The 25128-nt window shown below is 43.5% G+C and overlaps 1 protein-coding gene and 1 long non-coding RNA gene across 2 annotated transcripts in view; both read left to right on the forward strand.

The window, feature by feature from the left end:
* The first annotated feature begins 12845 nt into the window (after positions 1 to 12845).
* The window catches only part of LOC105683864 (peroxidase), a 46342-nt gene continuing 34059 nt past the window's right edge, over positions 12846 to 25128 (forward strand). The window contains exons 1-2 of the mRNA XM_048656950.1: positions 12846 to 12989; positions 13090 to 13205. Of these exons, the coding sequence (XP_048512907.1) occupies positions 13177 to 13205 (29 nt within the window). The 5' untranslated portion in view covers positions 12846 to 12989; positions 13090 to 13176. The remainder of the gene's footprint in view (positions 12990 to 13089; positions 13206 to 25128) is intronic.
* On the forward strand, positions 13219 to 23452 carry LOC125501383. The gene is made up of 4 exons (XR_007278930.1): positions 13219 to 16790; positions 16896 to 17204; positions 17514 to 17715; positions 21465 to 23452. It is a non-coding gene; the product is annotated as an uncharacterized LOC125501383 (long non-coding RNA).

Raw genomic sequence — 25128 nt, forward strand, 5'->3', positions numbered from 1 at the left:
GGCCGTGCGGGTGCTGAAAAAAAGCGACAGGCTAAATATATAAGTGTATTTATTCTTCAACCGTTCCGTGTTAAAATGGCGTTGTAACTAATTGATTTCGAAAATTAGAATTTTAAATAGCGAATAAACTTCGCCACCAAATCTACATTACCGAACGATTAGGCGGTTATACCTTGTATCAATTAAGCGAGCTCTGATTAGCAAGACTGCATATTAATTGTACGTATATGTTCAGGTATACGTATATATATATATAAATTTCTTATCGCACATCGCTGAATTCCTTTTTTCTTTTCTGAGTTATTGTGTTATTCTAACTCAAAATATAACTGCCATGTATAGCATATTATTCGCCAGAAATGTTGTTTTTCTTTATTCTCGAATAATCGAGCCAACGAATAAAAGTGAGGTGAACGAAAAAAATTAATTAATAAATCAGTGAAATAAACGTGAATAAAAAAACGGTTGATTTACAAAAAAAAAAAAAAAAACTGTGTAAAAAATTAATGGAACAAAAAATCGAAGCAAACAGACTATCATCGTTTCCGATGAAATATTCAGCCTTGTAAGAGGTAGGTGAAAAAAATATTTCGCCTCATTTGATATTTACTCGATTCGTCTAATCAGTCGAAAATTATCCCAAGTACGCGCGACGTCCATTTCGAGGCGATTTGTACCCGATCATACGTACAAAACGATCGAATCATCGTCACAACGACGATATAGTTTTATTTATTTATTTTTTTTTTATTGCGTAATTGCGCGAGGATACGCGGCATATCGCGTTGTACAGATAAAACGTCACAGAGCGGCCCGGAGATTCTGACGATAAGAATTTCGAGTCGACAATTTACACGTTTACGAAGAAACGATTTTTTTCTCTCCATCATTCGACATGTGTCGCCAATTGCCTATTTTTTTTACCGAGGACCGTGCAGGAAACGTAGGACATACAAGAAATGGTCGAAGTCGATTATCGTGTTACGCGGTGTTTTCTGCGAGATAAACGATTTCTACGGCAACGTCACATAACTCTTATCGTTTCAAGTTTCAAAATGTTGCCAGAGTTCGCTTGTTACAGCAGAGCGTTTTGCAGTTCATACGTCGAACGACGATAGCCTAATCGCGATTCGCGGTTCTAATCTACCGCTGGCTACTGCTGCTGCTGCTGCTGTTGCTGTTATATTGATACCGTTTGTATATACACGTATATACACACGGTATATCGTTGTTGCCGCCGCTCCGAGGATATGAAATATTCATATACATATATACTGGTACCTATGTACGTATAAAAGGCATACGCAATGTTAAATTAACAGTTAAGCGTGGGTGTTCAGCCGTGACGAAGGAGGTTAAACGTAGCGGCGTAAGGCTAGTCCCGTACTTAAAACAAAGAAGAATATCAGAGCCGAAACGAGAGGCGGCTCCGAAACCCTCCGCCCCACCCCATCGTCGAATTTCGAATGAAACGAACCGACGAATTGCAACGAATAAATGAAACGAACGAACTAGACGAAATTTCAATGAAAGAAAACAAAAAGAGGGATCAGAGAGAATAGAGAACTTTGTCATTTTCCCTGCATCTCATCGACGTCGTTCGTCCCACGCAACCGTGAAAAAGACGCGCGTACGAAACCAACCCACCCACCTCGTCGTACCTTCCATGTCCCACTTAAAGTTGGGCGCACGCATGGATCAAGAGAGTTCTTTTTTTTTTTTTTTTTCTTCTTTCTGCTGTCGTTCGAACGTACGGACATTACGGATACTTTCGTATCTATTAACTAGTTTCTCGCCGCGGTCTATAGCCGTGTACCATCTCCATACGCGTACGCGATAATGTGTATACCGATGGTTTCATGATCCGGACTTAATTTCATCTCTTTCGAACTTCCCCCTCGTTTTCTCTTTTCTATCTCTCTCTTCCCCTCCCCTCTCGCGTTATATCTGCTTTGCGGCTTTGAACCGGAGCTGCGGCTACCACGGCGGCGTTTGCCCGGAACGGAATCCTCGAGATAATTCCCATGTATATGTACGTGTGTACGACGGACTACCATGCGAATAAGGTAGGAGAATACGGATGCTTGCGACGACTCGGATGTGCTCTTCGTATTTTCTATACATATAACGGATTTGCGCGGGCGCTTCGCTCGCGCGCTCGTCGAACTCGTTCGTAAATCGACTGCGACCTCCGGCGAACCGCGACTTCGAGAGCCACGCGCAATGCCGACTCCCGCGCATTTATTTATTATGGTAAAAATTTTTCCAGAGGAACAATAACTCGCAGGTGCGCAGAATTAATTTCGCGTCAATCCCGTTGCCGTTCGAACCATCATCGGCGCGATAACGACAGGCTACTGTTCTTCCAGTTTTCCGTATCGGTAGGGATGATTGTCCCCCGGTTACGGAATCCCGTCAATTTTTCCGATGACTGAATAACGCGGACAGAGTTTGAACCTCAAAGCCATAAATTATCGTATTGGGGAAGGTCGTGGACGCGAACCTATTATACGAATAGACGTAATGGATCGGGCATAAATATTTGTCCAAAGAAATGAAAAAGACAAAAAAAAAAAAAGGAATACCAGAGATTCCGTACGCGTTCGATAAATTATTCAAAGCGTTATTCACGTCCGTATCAAACATTGGCCAATTATCACGATCCGATGATAACATTTTATTGTCACAGTATGGTATATGTGATATACGGGTGAGAGCTTCGTCGGTGTTGTGTTTGTTCAGGTTACAGGGAGAGCGAGAGGACGAGATACGATATTGTCAATAATAAAAATGACGACGATAATAACAACAACATTGGGGGTTGAGGAGGTGTAAGGGGGGGGGGGAGGGGGGGTGGTGCGGCTGAGTAAAAAAGTAGAAGAGTAACAGAGCGAGAGAGGGAGGTTCGGCGAGGAGGTGCGAGGAGGAGGGGGATCTACATCGAGAATAGAAATAATACATTATTTAAACAGCGTGGCGCGACTGTGTGTGGTGCGTGACCTTCGCGCATCGACGTCGTCGCTCTTCATTTTTCCCCTACTCCGAACCTCGGAACCCTCTCCACCTTCTCGCCACTTTTTCTCCCCGCTCTCGAACGAACGAACGAACGAACGAACGGACGGAATCTGAGGAACGAACGAACGAAACACGCAACTTTGAACCGTGGCGGCTACGAACAAATTCAGCGCGTCCCTCGGGCGTCGGCGTCACTCGCCGTACGTACGTCCCTTTCCCGGCTACGAACAAAACCATACCCAGTCATCGTCGTCGTCGTCGTCGTCGTCGTCGGGTGTACCTACTCCGCTCTCGCGAGCGCCACAACTTCTGGCCTCTCTTTGCCGAGCGTATAGACTCGCCGCACAATCTCTACACACCGCACAGGGTGGCGGTGGCCTGAGCAAGGACGTCGATTAATCGCCTCGCGTCGATGCCACGATTCCCCTTTTTCCCCTCCCCCCCCTCCCTCGGCGGTGTCTCCCCTCCTCACCTGCCTCCCCCTGCTTCCCCCTGCTTTCCCCTCCGCCCCTCTTTTCCCCCCTTCCTTCCTGCGCCCCCCCGCATCCGTGCACGTGTGACCGGGTGAGGGTGGACGGGTTAAACGAGGGGTGTGCGGCGGGTGGGGATGGCGGAGGGAGTAGGGGAGGAGGGGCGGAGGGGAGGAGGGGGAGTCGAGGAGGACGGGAGGGAAACGGCGTCGCGACGCCCCCGCGCCTTGACGCCGCTGTACTCTATATCGATCCCGGCGATCCCGCGCGACGGGTCTCTTCGCAGCTTTACCCGCGCTAGAACAACCTCCTCGTACTCTTCCTCCACCTCCTTATTCAAAGGAGAGAGAGAGAGAGAGAAATAAAAGAAGAAGAAGAGAGAGAGCGAGAAAGAGAGAGAGGAGGGGACGCACGCGGACCTCTGGGACACCCCGTGAATACGTGAATATACCATGTGTACGTATATCACACAACCATCTATACGAAATACGTATGTACCTGTACTTGTGTATGCGTACATATGTATCGTGTATGTATATATATATATATCTGCTGCTGTATGTATATTGGGTCGCTCTTCCCCCACATCCCGACGCCATCTCCACCCTTCTCATTCCATCTTTCTCTCCCTCTTTGCCCCCTTCCCTAACCATCGATCAGAGTGCAAGGCTGGCTGCCGCAGCGTTGCCAGGTCCCTCTCTCTCTTTTACTTCCTTCCTCTCTCTCTCTCTATCTCGACTTTTTTCCTCTTCCTCCTTTATTTTTATTGCTCTTTTTTCCTCCCTTTTATCGTACGTTTTTTTCGTTCCTTCGGTTTCTACTCTGCACACCCCCCACCCCGTTCTCTTCGCGATGACCATCTGTAACTGATAACTTGTTCTACTATTTATTGCTTTAATAAATTCAATAAATATATAATGAGTATGTATGTATGTACGTACACGTATGTACAATGTACATACATACACGGTCCACCCCCAGCGTAATGACATTCGTATAGTCATACTGTACACATATTGACACAGTGCTGTAGGTATCACATACCTATGTAGGAATAATGTAAAACTAGGATCTATACACCCCCGCAGATGAAACGCATATATTACGTATTTCAACCTGACGTATGTACGGTACGTACATAGCTTGGAGTTATTATTTATTATTCATACATGGCCGGTACTGCAGTACGCGATAATTCCTGAAACTTTATTACACATATTTTACACATATTACGTACGTACGTATAACTATACGTGTATCAGTGATTTGTGCTTGCACACGGTACGTTACATGCACGTAATCAAAATCAGCGATTGATAACGGCGTATATTTTTTTCTTTTTTTTTCACGATTACCAATCTATATGTACTTCGAATAGTCATGGGTGAAATTTTTTCAATATCCATCGTCACGGATCGCAGGAATCCAAATCTGGTAGTGGATTTGATCCGTGTATAAAATTGATCGAGTTACCCCCCACAGTAAAGAAATTGAAATATCTCTATGGGATTAATTCGTAGCTGAATGTAGTAGACAGATTCGTGTTTCCGGTGTCCTGCTATCGATCTTCGAAATACTTCGTCATCGGCCCTGAAGTCGAAAGAAACCAGAGGGGTCGATTTTGGGGTCAGCAAACAATATTTTTTCTCTCATGTATTTTGCTTTCAAAAATCCGAATTCGCAAAATCGATGTGTCTTTGACGAGATATAAGGGCGGTAAATTTTTTTTTCTCCAACCGTCCCAATGTTGCGTATATATTACACGATATTTGCGTAAAGATGGCCGATATAACTATGAAGACATCGTCGGGATTCAACCGGTAAACTTCATTCTTCACTTAATTTTAGGTTTTCTTTTTTTTTTCTTCTTCTTTTTTCCCTTCTCTCTTCCGTAGTTCACAGGTGATTAGATTTTCGTAAACACGGTGCGCGTGTACACGGGTAGGTAGGTATATACCATTTCCAACTGCAGAACTGTACGTATGAAATTTATTACGGCTAAAAAGCTCGCGAATTCATGCGCACCTGTCGCGTTACTCCAATTATTACGTTACATGTATGTACCGTAAAATGCGGATACCGGAAAAAAAAAATGACGATGAATGAATAAATTTTTGAATAAAAAATTTCATTTCAATCAAAGATATTCGATACTTGCGCTTGAAAATTTTTTTCATGCAATATCGTCGTTATCAACGAAATAGTGAATCACTTTTCGTTTGATCGGTGAGGATTAAATTTTGATTACAATAAAATTTGGATTGGTAATATAGAACTCAAAATATTGACATCGAATCGATATCTATATATACATATATATATACGTGTGCTGCGATTTTATTACATCTACGTATACGTATATCGCTAGATTATCTCGCATCGCTATCTCATTTAAACGCGTAGAACGCTACGGGTATAAAAGCGATAAGATTGCCGCTGTGTGTAGAATGTGGATTTTAGAAAACAAAAGGTGAAAAAAAAAAGAAAGAAAGAAGTAAAAAAAAAAAAATACACGCCTTCTCTAAATTATTATCGTTGGATTAGAGGTGCCATGCGAACACCACGTATACGTACACATGCATGCGTGCGTATCGTACTCCCTCACTTTTACCTTATAATCGGAGAGTAATAAAAATAGCTGCGCGCACGGAAACACCGCAGACCTTATATACATCTATACACGTCTATTTAAAATTAGGGGTACATCATGTGCAGCCTCGAAACTTTTGGGAAGATATATTTACACACATCTATTATAGTTCTAATATAGTTTGAAAGTTTTTTCACTTTTTTTTTTTTTTGTTTTTTTTTTTTTACGTCACGCATACACCCCTGCGTATTATTATATACTTTGAAAATAACTGGCGTTCGTATGTAACGTGTATAACACGCGAATCTAACACAATAGTTATAACTCTCCGGTGTAATAAGTTTTGCATTGATTGTCGGAGTTACGTTAGGTCGCCCAGGGCTTTGTGTGTGGAGTGTTATTGATTCGCTCGAGGGCATAATGGGCATCCATAGTCGATTTCGAAGTATAGACCGTGTTAGTATCTGAAAATAGGCGATGGCTACGAACGGAATCAGCGACAAACAAATGGCCGGAGATCGCGCAAACTTTGGAGAAAATCGATCGAGTGCCTCTCATCTGTCACCTTTCGAACACCGATTCACCCCCGTTGTTTTGAAAATTTTTTCGTCGTTTCGGAATCGAACGCTTCTTTCTCCCGCAGTTTGCAGTAAAATTTTTTCAAAGAGTTTCGCGCCGGGACACGAATCGGATTCGCAAGTTTGATCGGTTTTTTTTTTTTGCAGCGCCCGATTTGGTCGCTCCTGCGAGGAGATCGAACCCTTTACTCGGAGGGTATGAAGCTGGTGTGGAGAACAAATGACTGCGAATAACTGGAGACGAGAGCGATGACCAGATGCCAGATGATGGTAGTACGAACGGAACGAAGAACGGAATGAAACGGAACAGGAGGTGCCGGTGGTATAAAAGAGAACAGAACACGATATGGAAGTGAAGAACTTCGAGACGGTTGCAGACTGTTCTTTACCCTTCTTATGGGTACTTTTCTCTCATATTTTAGTCCTTTCTTAGGGACTTAATAAGGGACTTAAAGTCAATCGACAATGGACACCATATAATTCCGTACATACATACCCATACCACCTACCTACCTCCTTCCTCAAAAATCCCGCGCGGTATTTTAGGGGTTGAAGAAATTCTCGGAGCCAACTCGAATATCCTCTTCTCAGAATCAAGGTCAAACATCCTCGTACCCGTCACTTCGTATACCTATCCTTGCGCAGGATATACAGCGTATACACTCACGGTGGCAGTGATGTGTCCGTCTCCCCTGTCTCTCCGCCATTTTACGGGGGCCCGACCTTTTTTTTTTCTTTTTTCTTTTTCTTTTTCTTGTTCTTTTTCTTGTTCTTCTTTCCCTCGACGGTAAGCTGCAGCAACTAACTTCTTCAGGTGCTGTCTTCGAGCACCTGTTGCCCACGGTTAGCTACTTTGGAAGCCTCGCCCAAAAATTTGTCTCAATTACATCCTCTTCGCTGTTGGCTTCTCGGTAATTATGAAATCGGAAATTTTTCTCGAATATACCATACCGTTCGTAATTCTACATTTCTTTTTCATTTCGAAGCTCGAATCTAGCTGGTTATTGGAAAAAGAGAGAAAAGAAGAGCTCCGGTTAGCGAAATCTGGACGTTCAACCGAATCTGATGTTTGAGCAATTTTTTTTAATCCCACCTACTAGTGCCGGTGTCTTCTATCTTCGTTGCTCGGAGGTATAAGAGGCGTACGTATTATATATATATGTATACCGTACGCGTGGTATTCGTTACGGAGGTACGTATACATATACTAAATGGGAAGGGGTTTCGGTGACTACGTGCGGATACATTTGCTTCTGCTTTTGCCGGGTAACCACCGCCGTCTGGAAACGATACAGTCAATGGCCTCTTACAGGATAACGTGTTTGTTCTGCCGTGACAAACGTGCCTCGATCCCTCCGCGTTCGCACGAGAAACGGTATAACAGCCACGCCGACTTCAATTGTCTCTGGAATTGCAATTATATATGTGCACCGGGTATATTCTTTGGAAGCTACCGCGTTAACCTCGTTCGGGAAAAGCGAACCGAGACGGGAAGTTCCACAATTTTTTCGGGTCGAATCGAATTTTGGAGATTATCGAAAAATCTGGTGATTTTTTGGATCTCCGGAGGTTTTGTTACAGGTTTAAAAAAAAAACACCTTCGAACGCAGAAGACTATAACAGGACCGCTAATTTTGGTGCACAGCCGTTAAGACTAGATAATTTAGGACACCCTTCAAATGGGAAACACACCCAGACCTTCTTAAAATAAATTCCCAAAAAATCACTATATTTAGACTGCACGCTCAGAGCGCTCCGATGCCGAGTTTCTAGCTCGCCAAATTAAATTCATTTTATACGGCCGATTCGATTTTGATGAATTTTCGTATCGACCGGCGAAATTTCCTTCGCGTCCCCATGCGTCGTCTCACCTTCAATATCGCGCGTAATTCACACGTCGGTGTATCGAAATTTTATTTATCTCGTCTTTCGAAAGAATTCGAGCGATCCGTGCAAGTCGAAAATAATTTCTCGCATCGATCGAAGCGCTCGAACGGGAGGCGCTATTATAAAATCCTTTCGCCTCAACGACTTCATCTGGAATTTATCGAACAACGTTTTATTGTTGTTATTATCGTCAGCGTCATAATCCTCCAGCCCCCTTTACCAATTGCAAATCGGTATTATCAGTCTACAATGTTTTCTTGACTGCCCTCAATATCTGACAATGATTTATCCGCCGCGTTCGGATTGCTTTATTATTATGACATTTATTCAACGAACGTCGAGGTTGAACATTTTGTTCATGTAACCTGTTCGCATAACGCTCTCGATAATCGTTAGTAATTAGCGATAGAAATTCGGCGCCAATTTTTCAGATTCACACAATCTACTCGTTCGCTTATTTTTCACGCCGTTTGCTGAGATTGCGATAATTCGCTTCTTGAATCGCGGTTCGAAAAAAGGTGAAGATAAATCTATAAACGACCAGCGGCTCATTTTGTTCACCAATGTTTCGTAATCACTTCGGACCGCATGCTAACAATTATCACATTATCGAAAAAAAACGTAGTCACATGCAGCAGCTTCGTTTCGGTTTCTAATTGGCCATATTTAAATTGCCGCTAATTAGCTTGTTTATCGGTTCTCACAACGAGTATGAACAAAAAGTGTTCCTAATAAAGCTAAAAACGAAATGTTCGTTAGATTTTAGGAACAAGGTTTTTTTAATGTCCCGAGCACAAAAGGGTTGGACGTGTGAACGAGCGATAACTTTTAGTTGATTATCCGTTTTGCTAATTCTAGCACCTTTTTCGAAATCTCAACATTTGCTTCAATCGGACGGTCTATAGTTTAAACAACGGGTCAATTCATTTATCATATTTTTCCACATTCGATTCCATTGTACTTCTAGAGAGCTTTTCTGTTCGGTCGAAGGCGTTGGAGACTCGTGAAAATTTTTCTTCCGTCGTTACGAGCCCCCTAGCTTCTCGAGTTTATCGATAATCCTTTATTTTTTTCATTTGAATTTTTTTTTGTTTTTTTCTCTCTCACGAAAGACTTTTATAGCCCAAGGACGTCGTGGTCTCCCCTTATACGGAAATCCCTCATTTCGCGACGCACGAACGTCGGTTGAGTTGCCATCCCTGCAGGCGAAACGAAACGAAGATTAAAAGAAGAAGAAACAAAAAAAAAAAACTAAACTAAACCGAAAACCTCTTTTTTTCCATGCGCTAACTAACGGCTCGCTTCGTCTCTCGGAAAAATTTGATCAGGAATTTCGTTTCGCCGTGAAAAGAGATTCCTTGTGGGCATCTAAATTAACTCATTTATTACTCCATTCTTACCCTCCAGTCTCCTCAATTTTTTACCCTCTTTCATCGCGACATCTCCGGTCCCTCGAGCCCGTTTCATTCCCTTATTTATTTAATAAATCTTGTTGTTTTTTTTTTTTTTTTCTTCTTTCAACTAAAAAATGTCCGAGTTTGACAAAGAGCAAAAAAAAAAAAATCGTTTCAGAAGTAAGCGAGTTATCGTGATAATTTTTTTTTTGTCGGCAAATTCCGGGCAACGGTACAGCGATTATTACGAACCGTACGGTGGCATACTACGTCGTAGAATCGGGTTTAACTTTGTTAAATCTGGGCCAGTTTGTTCCACTTTTCTTTTACCGCACACTGTACGGTGCATAGACGTTGCCTGTCGAACCGTTGCTAATAAAAGCCATCGTGCCACCGCGGCCCGCTCCACCTACTGCCGCCTAACACTGTGGGACATGTTTTGTCGCTATAGCTTCGTTCATTCGCGGCGCGGCTTTCTTTCCTCTTCATTTTGTATCTCATTACTCCAAATAGATGGAATTCTGAATACCATATTCGATGTATATGTGTGCCCACGATCGTAAGACCTTTCTAGAACTCTGTATACCGTACGCCAGTACGTTGCACGTATATCTGTAGCGTTTTATCGGTTGGACTTCTTTTTTTTTCTCATACCGGGCGGTCCGTGGTCCGCCGATCTCTGCAAACTTTAAATCGCAGCGGATCGCGTTCGAATTGAACATGCGATAATTCTGACTCGCAACTTTTGACCCTTCAAATTTTCCGTTTACGTTGAATTTAACGTACGGAAAAAATCGGATGAGCAAAATTAACATCCCGTCGAACGTTCGAATACGTATCATCGGTATACTTAATACATTAATGATGCGCTGAATTTCGCGCGCATGGAACGGAATAGTTTCCGCGCAATATGGAACGTCGTATGTGTGTATGTATGTATGTACCAATGTACATAGGTACGTTGGAAGTTTCTACTGTGCGAAGGTGGATGGAGGTCGGTATGGTGCCTACACAACCAACTTCTCTCTCGGCGGTGGAAAGACTGAAGCTTGCGAAGGATCAATAGAGATCCTCACTCCCTTCCTCCTCCCACCTCCGGCTCCTGTATTTCCTTTTTCCTTTTTTGTTTTGTTTCTTTCCTTACTTTTTTTATTCGTCTGATTTTTTTCTCCATCTCCTCCACCGGCACGGCAGTAGCTGCACAAACTTGCGAATCCCTCAGTGTTGGTAGCCGGAGGACAAAGGTGCCCCGAAGCGGTACACGGGGGGGTTTTGCGCTCCAGACGTTATTCGTTGGATTCGTAGATGATATGGGCCTGCATAAGAGCCGCAGGGAAAAAAGGTGGCAATGGAAACAAAAAATTACACGCGAGAAATTCACCGCTTCTCTGTATATCCCAGTCACCGGTATATTGGGGATATTTTATGAAAAATCTAGGACACTCGCCGCCATTTTACTTCAACTTTATTTGTTTTCGCAAACTTTATACACGTATACATCTTACGTGCACACTTACACCCGCGTATCTTGTGTACACGTACGGATTCAAGCACCCCCGTGCCGTATGCCCAAGGAAAATCTAAGGGTGCCTCGCGATTTGTGGATCCGAGAAAACTTTTCCCACGACGACTCGCCGGCCGGCCGAGGAGGGAGAGGGGTGTAGTCCAAAAAGAAACGGGGGATGAACGAGTGCAGAGAGTGTAGTACGAGATCGTCGAAAGGGGTGGCTACGCTACGCAACCCTCGGCGTGCGGCGTGCGCGAAATCTGTCGGCGCAGCGGCCTGACGTCGCGTAAAAAACAGACTCGGGATTTCCCCCGGTATATGTATATACGCATTTATCAGTAGCGGTCAAAGAGTTTGAGTCCGGGTCGAAGGAGTGGGTCGAAGGAGTGGGAAAAATGGCTGTCTAGGACTCGCTCAAGACGGATAAAAAAAATTATTACCACCGTACGGAGTGGGGGGGGAGGAATAAAAAATCGACTAGAGGGACGAAAACAAAATCTATACTCGTACTTTCGATTTATTGAACATGCACACGGAGTTACGAAGCTGTACTCTATTCAACGTGGTGCACAAAATTGAAAGAATTTTTTTTGTCGTTTATTTCTGAAATCGAATAAAAATGGACATGGGAGACAAAGATGAGGGGCAGAGCGTTGATTCTTTTGTCAGGACGACGACGACGTCCTTGGACGCAGACATAACCGGAACTCTCCGTCCGTGGCCGCCCACCTGGTCGTTTACCGAATCTGCGCAAAAATCGACCGATTTCGAACGTGGCAGGTAAATAGAAAAATCGACGAAAGACTCGAACCTTTTTTTTTTCCGAATTCTCCGAGGCGATTATAGATTCTCTTGTTTTCCATACGATCCCGTTTCGTCCGCGTCTCGTTCCTCCGGCCCAAGACGCTGTGCGCGACGGAAAACGATTATTTTGTCATTTAACAGGCAGCTTGACGAGCCGACCGTCAACTCTACGCACACTGTAACAATTCAACGGTGTGAAGTCGAACGCCCGTGCGACGAGTGTACACGTATACGTATAAATATGTACGTAGGAATACACGCGGAATAACGAGCGGCTGAGAGACAGGTCGACAGGCGGACAGGTGTAACTGTCTTTAAGTCGTGTAGGTGTGTATAACGCGTATATACCTACAGGGTGTCCATGCGCGACGATAAATTACGTCTACGCACACACGTGAGACGCAGCACGCTTCAAACATGAGACTTTCGATCGAATCGTGTTCGAATCAATCGTCTCATTTCATATAGAAACACAATTCCGAATCGTGAATAATCGTTTACCTCCGAACGAAAATCGTGTTATCGTCAACAAAAAAAAAAAAACAAAGGACAATATTTCTGTCCCATCTTCGCTTTCGGGTATACTTGACTAGCTGGCGCCAGAGCTTCTCCATTTCATCGATAGGAAGAGACCATCTACCTCCGTGTATTGAAATAATACTAACAATAAGAGTCATATGTCAGGCGAGTCGAGTGTACGTCGGACGAAAAGAAATATCGCTACTCAATTTCCTCAATCTACGCGTAAGTATACTTGCAATTTGTACGCTATAGAGAGTTGGGTAAACCTGCTATCGATTGATTCGTTTAATTATCATTAATAATTTTTTTGATCTTCCATCAGGGAGGACGTATCTATTCTCATCCTCTTCGTTCATTCCGTGGTACGAACACCCCGTAGAGGTGTACGAATGTGCGTATGTAAAATATAATGAACGTACGTAACACGGATGTAAGTTCGTAAGTATATATCTGCATATACCATTCCATAGATGTATTATATATATATATCGTTACGTATGCTCGTGTGGGTCTCTTGAATGCGCGCGACATTTCTCGTCCTTGGCGCGAATGCTTGGCCAGGTATATAGGCTGTCTCGTGTAGAGAGAGACACGAAATTATGGTCAGGTATATGTATCGGTATCCTGGATGATTTTTTTTTTTTTCTTTTCTTTTTATTTTTATTATTTTAAGTTCGCATAAAACACGAACAAACTTCTGATAATGTTTTAGGTCGGCGTTTTTTTTTTTTTTTTTCTTTTCGTTATTTCATTCTTTAGCTTCTTTTTCTACAAAAACTTTCGCAGGTGTACGTGCGGCGGATTTGTACAGGTGTGTTTCGGTAGCAATCGGAGGATATGGTATTCGTATACGTGCGCGTATAGATCGAATAGGTTTTATGATTATTTTATTTTTTTTTTCTTCTTTTTATTTCTCTTTTTACAGCAACTTACGCGATACGTATTATGTTCGCCGTTGTGTATCTCTACGTGCACGTATGTACAGGTATACGTATTACATATACGCCAGATAGATCCAAACGGAGTCGACAGATTTGCAAAGTGTTTTATCTATACATATCGATTTGCGTCATCGACTGCTTACTTCGTTCGTTTACTCAAACATATCTCGAAGCATCCCACTGTAACCGCCGACGTAAAACGATCCGAATAGACCGTTTCCGTATGGTTTACTTTTTCGAATTAATAATATTAACTATGCGCGTTACACTGCCTCACTATTTTTGAAAATCGAAAAGCAAATTTTTAAACAAAATCTAAATTTGCTTAACGTACGGATCTTTGTTCATTCGAAACTAGGCAATTTTTTTTTTTTTCTTTTCATCTACAATACATACTTTTCGCGAAAAGATCTATTTGTAATATTCGTGAAAAAACTTCAGGCGAAAAAAATTTCACGTCTGGCGAAACGCGACGAGGAAAAAAAGAGAGATAGCAATTGCGAGAAAATCCTGAGGGGTTTGTTAATTTGATGAAAATGTTGGTAATTTTATTATTTTTATTTTCGTTTTAACAAACCCCCGGGTTTTTTTTTTTCGAGGCACGCAGACCAAGTAACGTAAATCGATCGTAAACCTCGCCGCCCCGAGCTCGTCTTTTGCCCTCCGCTCCCGGGGCGACTTAAGGGGGTGCAGAAATGAGGGTGGAAATAAAGGGAAGTAAAAGGGCGAGGGCGGGGGCGGGGGAGGGGGAGGGAATGTTTGAATCCCCTTCACTACGGTCGTCTAGATATGTTTTTGAGATCGTAAAATAACCCTTACACACCCGCACCGGAATGGCCAGAGTCGCGTGGCGTGACATGGTGATTTTTAGGGGCCACCTGTTCCGCTCCGATGGCGCGGTGGCACGTCCGATAAAGAGAAGTAAGCTTATAACCCTGCAGCTCTATAACCGGGTCCCAGAAGCCACGTGACTTTTCGATAATCTTCGTACGGTTCCGTACGGTTCCGGGTGGATCCGGAGCTTTCGTAGCTACAGGTATACGACGTGGTCGCACGCTCTATACCGGAGCTTTCGCTGGTATATCGGAGAGGGATGTACGGAGGAGGATGCGGAGGGACGATCTTTGCACACCTGTCGCAGTCTCGCGCGGTACAAGTGAAACACGAGCGAAGAAAGATACGGCGAACCAGCCGGGGGAACTCGAGAACCGAAGGGTTCGGGGGGGGTAAAGGAGCGTGCGCGATACACGTTTTCGGGATATTCGGGAGTCGGGGACTCTCGAGAAGAAACTAAAGGCCCCAAGGCGCACCGGGTTACGTGTATTTTGTACACCTGTCCAAAATTTTTGGGTACCGACCCGACCTTGTATTCGACGCACGCGCGAATCTCCTTTGTCGTTATATTAAAAATCATCTTTTATGTATATCTCAGCGTCGCGCAAATTAGATGTTATGCACATCGATCGATGCGTAGATGTGTAATTTATTATTTTTAGGTACACCTATCCGCCGAAATATTGATGTGAGGCCTACGGGGTTTCGAGAAACTGAAATACACCTAGACGCGACCCAGTTAGTTTTAAGTAAATTCGAAAAATGATTATGTTTCTTTTTTGGTCTCTTTGGCAATCTCCTTTCGTATGAGATACTGTTTCATGAACTTACTTTTTTTAAGTATGAAGCACAAAAAAATCACAAGAATTTTTGTTCAGTCGCATTAACGCCTTTTTTGGATCATTCGGATCGTTCGATACTTTCCATGACCACGAGGGTTTCGATTATTCAAAAATATGAAAAATGTTGCTTGATATTAATACCGGCCGTATTTCATGCCCCTCGAAAGGCAGCTTAAGGGCAAAAATTCAACAAGTACATTAAAACGTGGCATCGTCCCATAAAAATTCATCAGTTTTTAGACTCGAAGTGGGTGCTGAAATCATTTTTACTGCCTGATTTTCGCTTTTTGACCGAAAAAAATATCAAACAATCAAAGTTTTTGTCGGAATTTCACTTTGAAAGATTTTGAAGAATTGAAAAATTGTTCGCTGACGTCAAAAGTCGAAAAAAAAGTCATTTCCTCATTCCGCAAAATTTTGCACTTTCTATATCTCGTGCTCTAAAAGTTCCGTCGATTCTGGTTATCGGTTAATTGATAATGTGATGAAAAATGAAGTCGGTCAAGCTGAGGGCCGTTCCGCGTCGCCTTAAATGGAAAATAATTGACGGTACAACCGCGTGTATGAAAATCAATTATCTTCCTGAATTTACATATTAAATACACTCAAATATCCTCATAATAATAGTACCTCTATTATAAAACGACATGCAACTGCGGCACGATCGGCCGACACATATCCTCGAGGTAAGCCTGCACTTTATGTAACAGAAATCGGTTCTACTGATCTAAATCTTTCCATTCGTATGTATAATCATTTTGCAGTGATCAATTTTTATCGACAAGTCGATCCACGATACGCGGTATATTGAATCATCGCCGTGAACTCTATTCTCCTTTTTCTTTTGCTTCTACTTCTTTTTTGTCTTTTTTTTCCACCTTCCCTTATTCCACATTCTTCATCGAGTCGGAAGTATCTTATCTACCTGTATCTACGGTGTGTCATAGATTTCACTTTGTACAGAGATAATTTCGATGGAAAGTTTCAATCGGTAAATTTTCTTTTTTTTTTTTTTATATATATAACATACACTGTAATAAAATTGAGTATAAAAATGAGGATAATCGAAGGTACATACGCGTACACCGTCTACGGAATTTTATTATCGTGAGAACGATGAGAGCAATGAAGATTTACGCCGAAGATAAAGGTGTATCAATGAGAAAATACGTGTACATAAAAATTATGTATAATATAGATTCGATGGTATTTCGAAGCGATAAATGATGTTGTAGGTACGATACACCCCACGGCCATCGTCGTCGCTACCGCTGCAACAGAAGCTTTATATGCATATACATGTACATATTACATTATACTCAGTTTCAGCTCAGCTGGTTGACGCATAATTGGGACACGGCGACGAAGAACTGCGGCGCGACGAGAAATTTCAATTAACTTTATAGGTATATATATATATATATATAACACACATCGATATACAAGTACAATATGTACATACGAGAGTGTTATACACATAGCTAACCCAACGTGTCATGCAAATTGCGCAGGGTCAATACGTTGGTATACCAAAGAGCTGCAGTACATGCTCGTATCGTATCGTGTGTACATGTGCACATGTACCGTGTCAGAGGGTATACCCCCGCACGTATGACGCTGCCTACGTTGTACAATACATGGACGTCTGTACGTCCCACTCGTGTATGGGGTATTCCGTGACAACTGGACAACATTTTCCGACCCCCTAATACATTTTTTGTTCTTCCAAATTTATCACCAGTAACGTTTACAGCATTTCGATGACACGGAAACGAGATCGGTTCGTTTGCTATCGATGTCCCGAAAAGGTAGATTGCCAGGTATGTCGCTTAAGATACCGTAAAACCATTTCCTCAGACAATGAGACTTTTTCCAAGACGAGACATATTCGACTCGCGATATATTGTAGGGGAACTTTTGGACTCTGCCACCCTGTATGTACGCTCTACGATGGAAGGGTAGCGGACGTTGGCCGCTAGATTCTCTAGGTGTGCGCGAGCACTACCTTTTTTCTCACTCTCTCTCTCTCTCTCTCTACGACCATCCTATTAGATGTAATAAATATAATACACGAAAGTCGTGTACGCGTATGATACATGAGATATCCATACTTTACGTCGTGCACACAGGGTATATAACACAGAAGACCCGGGTATAGAAGGGGGATGAGGCGGTTGAGGTAGAGGGATGGGTTTCGCTCTCCAGAGGACGCGCCTCCGCGTCGGTACCGGAGGGTTGAGGGCAGAGGTGGAGGACTCTGTATTGATCAGCGTCCCCAACAAGAAGTTCTCTCTGCAGCCTAGGCAGATATCTACCGTACCCCCTCCCGTAGTACGTATAATTCGCTTCTCTTTTTTATCCCCCTTACCCCCCCAACCCTACCCCTGCCGCGACTTGCCGTTTTCCTTTTCCACCGCCATTTTACATCCCTTCCCACCTCATTTTCCTCTCCCTCAATTCCTCCCTCCCTCCCGCCCTCCCGCCTTTCTTTCTTCCTTCCACACCCTCTATCTGCCTCCGACGCCGCGACATAGTGCCCTCGATAGCGATATATATCCTCCGCGCCCATTCTCTAACCCAACCTATGTTCAGACCGGTTAAAGTTCCTTCCCCCTCCCTTCCGTCACCTCGTCACCTCTTACCCTCAAACTTGCCGCTCTCTCCCCCTTTCGCCCCATTCATCCCTCGACTTTCATGATGTGTGCCTACTACGCTCCCATAAGCGTCGCGACGCTTCGCGTCGTTTCGATAATAGCCCCGAACCTTGCTTCCCTACAAATTATATCTATGTTTTCGTATGATATTACTTTTTCACCGTTATATATAGGTATACCTTAACTTCTACAAGGTCGTACGTACCCCACCCCGAATTACGTAACCAATTACATTTGCGTATGCAAATATGTGTCCCCGTGTCACAAGGGTGCGGGTTCGAAAATAGAAATCAATTATTACCAAATGTTTACCCAATAGATAACAAATTAATGACCGATTCTTGGCTTATTAAGCTGAAAGTACATTGAAAAGATGTTTAATTTTTGGCATAAGCATGCTACAAGAGTTTACGATTTTTTGGCTTCGCAAAAAAAATTCTGCCCCCTGATCTAATCGATTGAAATCGGGGAATAGGTAAATTTTTTTTTCTCCAAAATAATGTGGCATCTGATCGTTAGAACAATTCGAAACCTATACGTTGTATTCTAAGTTAATATTCCCGCGGGATTCGAAGGGGGATAATTTTTTGGGGGGAGGGGGGGGGGGCGAGGAATGTGACGGTGGGATAATTCTCGTTCGTTCACGGTATAAGGTTACCCCGTCTTCGGTCGACCTTGACCTTTTCGATCGAACGGATTGATCCAATGATCGGCGAGGCGACTCGCGTCGGTTCATATTTCATGCGCATATCAAACTGGTATTCATCCACCTACGATGAGTAGTAGACGTGGGTTTGTTATACGAGATCATATATATACCTACGTAGGTAGGTAGGTGTATAAAATTGTTTACGTACAAAACCCTACTTCTGAATTATAATTATTGTCGCATCTCCGTAAATATCGGATCCAAAGTATTCCACGTTTGGACACATTGAACCAAGAAGTCGGACGAAAACCACCCCCGGGGATTTTCATTGCGCGATATTTGCCGTGGTTGTTTGCCGGAATTTTTAGCTTCTATATATCCTCTTTATCGTTTCGACGGTGGTTGAATTTTTTTCATTCAACTAAATTCATCGTATAATTGATTATATTTTCGTTTGACAATGAGATAAAATTCCGACTGTCTGAAGGCGTTCTTTCCGGCGATACTTCTTCAACGGGATGAATTTTTATTCTGATTTTTCGATACGCAATCTTCTCATGCATCGAACTCGGACGACAAGGTCGTTGTGATCTGCGCGCTAGCAATAATCCACGTAAAATCGCATCGCACAACCGCATGGCGACTTTCTAACAATCGCATATGAGCACATAGGGTATATGTATAGTATACTGTAACTATACGTGCGCAGTGCACAGTCTGAAATGCATCACGGCCAGTGCACCGAGGCGACTATTAACCTAGATAAAAGCGCAGTCCACCCTGTATAATAACGGTTCAATTTCGCTGTTCGTTACATACACACACGTATCCACGTGGTATACTACATATAAATATATATAACGTGAAAGAGCGTGTGTGTGTACTCTACACCCACACACACACACACCTATCGAATACCGCATGAGCCTATCGTGCTTTGTAAAACCGCGAGAGTCTCCTCGATGATTTTTCTTTATTTTTTTCTATTTCCTGTTACGATATCCCCTAGCGCACCTGACTTTATTACATTACGTTACGAGATATATTCGTGTATGTACGTACGTAAGTAAGTATTCACGTCTACCCTGAAAACATTTACCGCTCCATATTTGAACCGCTGCCAACCAGATATACGTATATCATTTATCCCCGCATACGGTGTATCGATAAATGTCTACATCCGTAAAATATTCAGCTGCCAATTTTTCATCAATCTCTCGCCTAGTTTCACTGTATTTCGCAGGTACGTGTAAGATATACCGTCGCGCATCGTTACAAAATGAAGCGATTTCGCCTAGTTTTCTTAATTGCCTCTCTGGTTGAGAAAAACTCTGCAGCAGACACGCTCGAACTTTCGACTTTAAGACATCCGCAGTGAGTTCCGAATGTGATCAACGATCAACGATCAACGATCAACGATCAACGGCAACTGTTTCTTCACCTGTCGGGTTCGAGTCTGCAGGCCAAAAGTTGCGGCGAACGACTGCTTGCACCAGCAGCCAGCAGGTTCTGAACGACGAGGTGCTCGCACCTGTGCTTTCGTTGCTCCTTCTGCCGCCACGAATATCGTAGGTGCCTACCTTTCTTTTATCCGCTTCATTATTATCCGTAAGGGATCGTTACCTTACGTATACATATATGTATGGGAATGTCGGTGAACGCACGGGACGTTGTTCGTCGTCTCGCCGATAGATTTTTTTCGATTTTTCTTTCGTCGCTCTTTTTTCTCATCCATTTTGTCTCTCTTCTTCGTTTCTTTCCATATTCTTCATTCCTATGGACCGTCGATGGCGGTAGAAATAAAAAATATGTGTGCGTACGTAAACGAGAGTAGGGTACGAATGACGTTAAAATTTGCGAGAGGAGACGATGAGAGTGAAGGGAAGCAGAGGCTGCCGCCTCCGCGGCTCCTTCTTGTTCTTCTTCTTGTTCTTCTTCTTGTTCCGCTTCTTGTGCAGCTTTTACGCTTCTGCTTTAGCCCTCTATCGCCGATGTTACGGGAAAGACAGGAGAGACAGGAGAGGGAAAGCCGAGGCGAGGTCCGCCACAAAATACAACTTGGAGGATATCGACCAGCCGGAAGTCTGAGTGCCTGTTGCCATGGAGACGCTGGAGTCAATTTGACCTGGGCCAACAGTTACCAGCATACTGATGCACGCCGCCGCCCTGTCGTCCCATTATTCATGCCTTTTTTCTTTTAGCTCCTCTCCCTCCCTCCCTCCCTCTTTCTCTCTCTCTCTCTTTCTCTCCCCTCATCTTCTCTCCGTCTCTTTCTATCCCTCTGTACATTCGCTACGTACTCGCTCTCCCTCCCTCTTTCTCTCTCTCTCTCTTTCTCTCTCTTTTCGCCAAGAAGCAGAATTACCTAACTTGAAACCAAACGCTGGTTGTTCCTCCGAAGAGCTTTATACCCGCTACTATAACCCTATACTTTTCTTATCCTTCAGGACTTTGCGAAAATATAACCGCGCGCTCCCACGGATGCACCCCTATGCGTCGGACTTCTCAAGCGCCTATACCAAAGTGTCAATCGAAAAATAGCGTCGATTTTTAATCGTAAGAAACTAAACCATAAAAATTAAAAGTTTCTCATTCCATTATCCGTACCGAATAATCGATATAAATCAATCAATCGATCAATTCAATTAAGATCGATCGATCAATTAATTAACTAATTAATCAATTAATTAATTAATTAATTGAATTTATACGAGCACATTTAGCGCCAATTAAAAAAAAAAAAAAAGTCGTATAAATATACGCTCTCCTTGTTTAAGACGTCGGCGGTCAGGATGATCGGCGGCCGAGAGGCGATCGTTGGGCATTTAATAGTTTAACGGTCGGACGTGACTGTCGGCGGATCGTTATTTGAACTTGCACCGCGTTAATATTATGGAGTGCGAGTCGCACTTGGTGAGGTATTAAACGTCGTCGTCGTCGTTGCATCGCATCGCTGACTTCGTTTAACGAAGATATAAAAATATTCGCCTCCGCATAGGTGCCGCGTACGTAATGTAACGTTTACCGTGCGCGCTGTACGGGTGCGAAGAACGCAACCCGCACGTTGAAATTCACAACGAAGCGGCCATTTCAAATTGTATTTATACACCACCAGAATGTATGACGCACCCGTTAAAAATAACCCCTCCTAACGTTCTATTAAATAACACGCGTTCAAACTTTAAACACGCGATCAAATCAACGCGACTTATACCGCACGTATTATATGTATACATATCCCTACCGTTGCACACGAGCGCCGTACAGACGTCATATTTAACATTTTTTTTTTTTTTTTTTTTTTTTTTTCACCTCGCCTACAACCCTCCCAATATTTCCCAGACGAATCTATTTCCCTTGTTTCGTTTTATTCCCTTCATCGTACCATCGAACGTACGCGTATCGTGTGTGTTGCCGATTCGCAGATTTTCTCACTAGGTGTAAATTCCAACAGATTTCTGTCAAATCCTCCGCAAGCTTTCCATACGTAGATCCAACGAACGAAAATTTCAAAATGATTACTGAAAATTTGAACAAAAAAAAATCATTCTCTCATCCGCATTTACGTGTAAAGGAATGAGAACATTTATTTTTCCAAACAAAAAAAAAATAAAATCATAGAATCAAAAATAGTCACTAGTCCTGCCGATCTATTTTTCATCTGTTGCGGCCCCGCCGATCCTTATGCTCATAAACGCGATATATCCATAATCGAGGGACACGGGCGTCGTACATAGCGACAGATGCGTCTGGCACGCGACTCGAAATTCTCCACAAGAGATCGCATTATAAAATACATGATACACATATACACACACACAGGTACGCACACGTGCGACCGTGTGTATAGTCTGTAACGTATATTGTTACAGGTGAACAAGAAAGAGGAGGTGAACAGGTGAACGAAGGCTGTCTAGATGTTCGTCGCGGCTCTTTAGCCGGCTTTTTCTGATAGCTGCAACAGCGAGACGGGGACGTGGCGCGATGCGGAGTATAAACGTATAAATACATACGTATACCACGTAGTCGCACCGTACATACACATCGACGAGGAGAAGAAGACCCGAATAAAAACGGAACAAGGCAGAAAATATGCATCGTAAAAAGAGTCGTAAAAAAAAAAGAAAAGAAAAAAAGAAAGAAAGAAAGAAAAAAAATAACTCGTGACGGCCAGCGCCCGTGCCTGGGATTGATTGGGACGTCCGTACGTCTATATATCGTACATATATATGTACGTATACATCGCACGCCCAACGATCTATACGTCGAGGGGTGGATAAAGCACGGGGTGCTCCGAAATTGGGACTTGTCTATGAAATATTGAAAATCCTCGGCAAGTGTTACCTTCCGTGGATAATGATTCTATTTTCCTTTTTTTTGTGAAACCACGTAGGTACCGATGTACGCACAGGTAATACGTGTAACCGTGCGTCCGCATGTGCGTACAGCAGCTGGACGGAGTCACTTTTTTAGCGATTATCTCCGTACAGTATATTATAACTGTTACTCTCATATATATGTAACAGCTTCCGGGAAAGTTGCGAGCTGAGAAAAGTTGTATATCACAGGTGAGTTGAGCCGGTGAATTTCGTCCCACTGTACAATTCGTCATTTCTATCGTCGTTATTCGTGTGATAACTTTTTGTTTTCCATCCCTCGTCCCTTCCGACCGCTTCGTCTATTTTTTTTCACCCCCGTTTGCCAAGTCCGAATAATATCCCCGCCATTTCGATTGATTTCGATAATTTGATACGATCGCACGTAGGTCGTATGTATCTATCTATATATATATATATATATATATATACCTGTAATTCGTGTGGAACTTAATTTGAGAACCACCCCTTAGGTACGCGATCGTACATACATAAACTGCGAAGTTTCGCGGGGTTCGAGCTTACAACGGTGTGGGAGTCGGTGCGTACACGGGGGGATACATAACGTAGTTACATGCCCGATGTACGTATACATATAAGTGTATGTGTTCGTACGCCGGTACACGACTAGGTTGACATAGAAAATGTACATTATGTGCACACACGTATGCGTGTACATATACGTAACACACGCGCAACTTCGACGGTCGTCTATCCTCGCGGAAGGGACTTCCCTTCGACGTTTATCCCGCGAACGAAGGCCCGCGAGCTCGATCTCGATGTACCGTACGTATAATCGTATGTGTGCGTGTCGTACCTACGTAGGTATATGTGTACCATCGAGTGCGACGTTCGCGCACACACGTCCACGGCGAGGTATGTATATATAGAAAAAAAAACTCACGTGTGCGTGTGAATTTTCGCGAACATGTGTGGGGGTGATCCACACGACTAGGAAGTACATGGCCCGTATGTGGCGCGAGTACATAACCCGAACGTACGTACGTACGTATCCCCGGCACGTTTGGCGAGAGCGAGAGCGAGAGAGAGAGGGAGAGAGAGAGAGAGAGGATGAGGGAGAATACCATCCCTCGGGCTATGGCCCACGTATGCGCCCGCTTCTTAAGCCCCTCTCGCCCCCCGACCCACCCTCCCCCCCCCCCAGCCAGCCAGGAGACGCATGATTTCATCGAGTGGATGCATCATCTACCGGGAGGGGTCGTAGCCTACGGCTCCCTATTACAATAGGGGAGGGTTGAAAATCACTTGGAAATTTTACTATTTGCGCATGGAAATATGATATGACGACGCTCGACATAAGGGAGGTGATACGATGATGTGGGATTGTTGAAAAGTTTGTCGTTTCTCTCTCTGTATACTATTTTTTCGGAGTTCTTCAATTTTATTTTTCGGTCGCATCAATTCACCTCGGTTTTACGAAGTGAGAGAGTTGATTACAATTTACGAATTTTTTGGTACGCGATGCATATTTGATATTCAAATTTCGCTGCGCTCGTTCAACCGCCCCGTACACCGTGAAGCCGCACCATGACCTATTCACCTCCCTTTCGGTAGCCGTACCCTCCCCGGTGCATCTTTTTTCGCGTATCGATTTATAACCGAAATGACGGAAATCCGCGATACTCAATCGGCTAGAAATCGTGTTAGGTACGAGCGGCGGATCATCGTCATATGAAAATTAGGAACGCACCTAATGACTTTGTTTTCGTTAAAGGTGAACCGTGGAATCCTCTCCGCCCTTGAGACGTCCTTGATCTTTTCTTTCTTTCTTTGTTTCTTTTTTTGGTCTCACCTCGCCCGCTCCTCGTCGCCGAGAAAATCTCTTTTCTTTATCTATATCTCGGTATAAGGTACGACCTATTCGCCTCATGCGCCCGCGCTTTGTCCGACGTCGCGGCCTCGTTCACCAACGTACACCTTCTCTCTCGTATGCACGCGTCGTGCGGAGGTGTGTAACACGTATTCGCACACGAAGGAGTTTAACGGTCAAGGTAAACACCCGTGCGGGGTTTCTGGTTTAATGAAATTAATTTTCGTTCGGGAA

Source organism: Athalia rosae, chromosome 6 (genome assembly GCF_917208135.1).
Source record: "Athalia rosae chromosome 6, iyAthRosa1.1, whole genome shotgun sequence".
NCBI lineage: Eukaryota > Metazoa > Arthropoda > Insecta > Hymenoptera > Athaliidae > Athalia > Athalia rosae.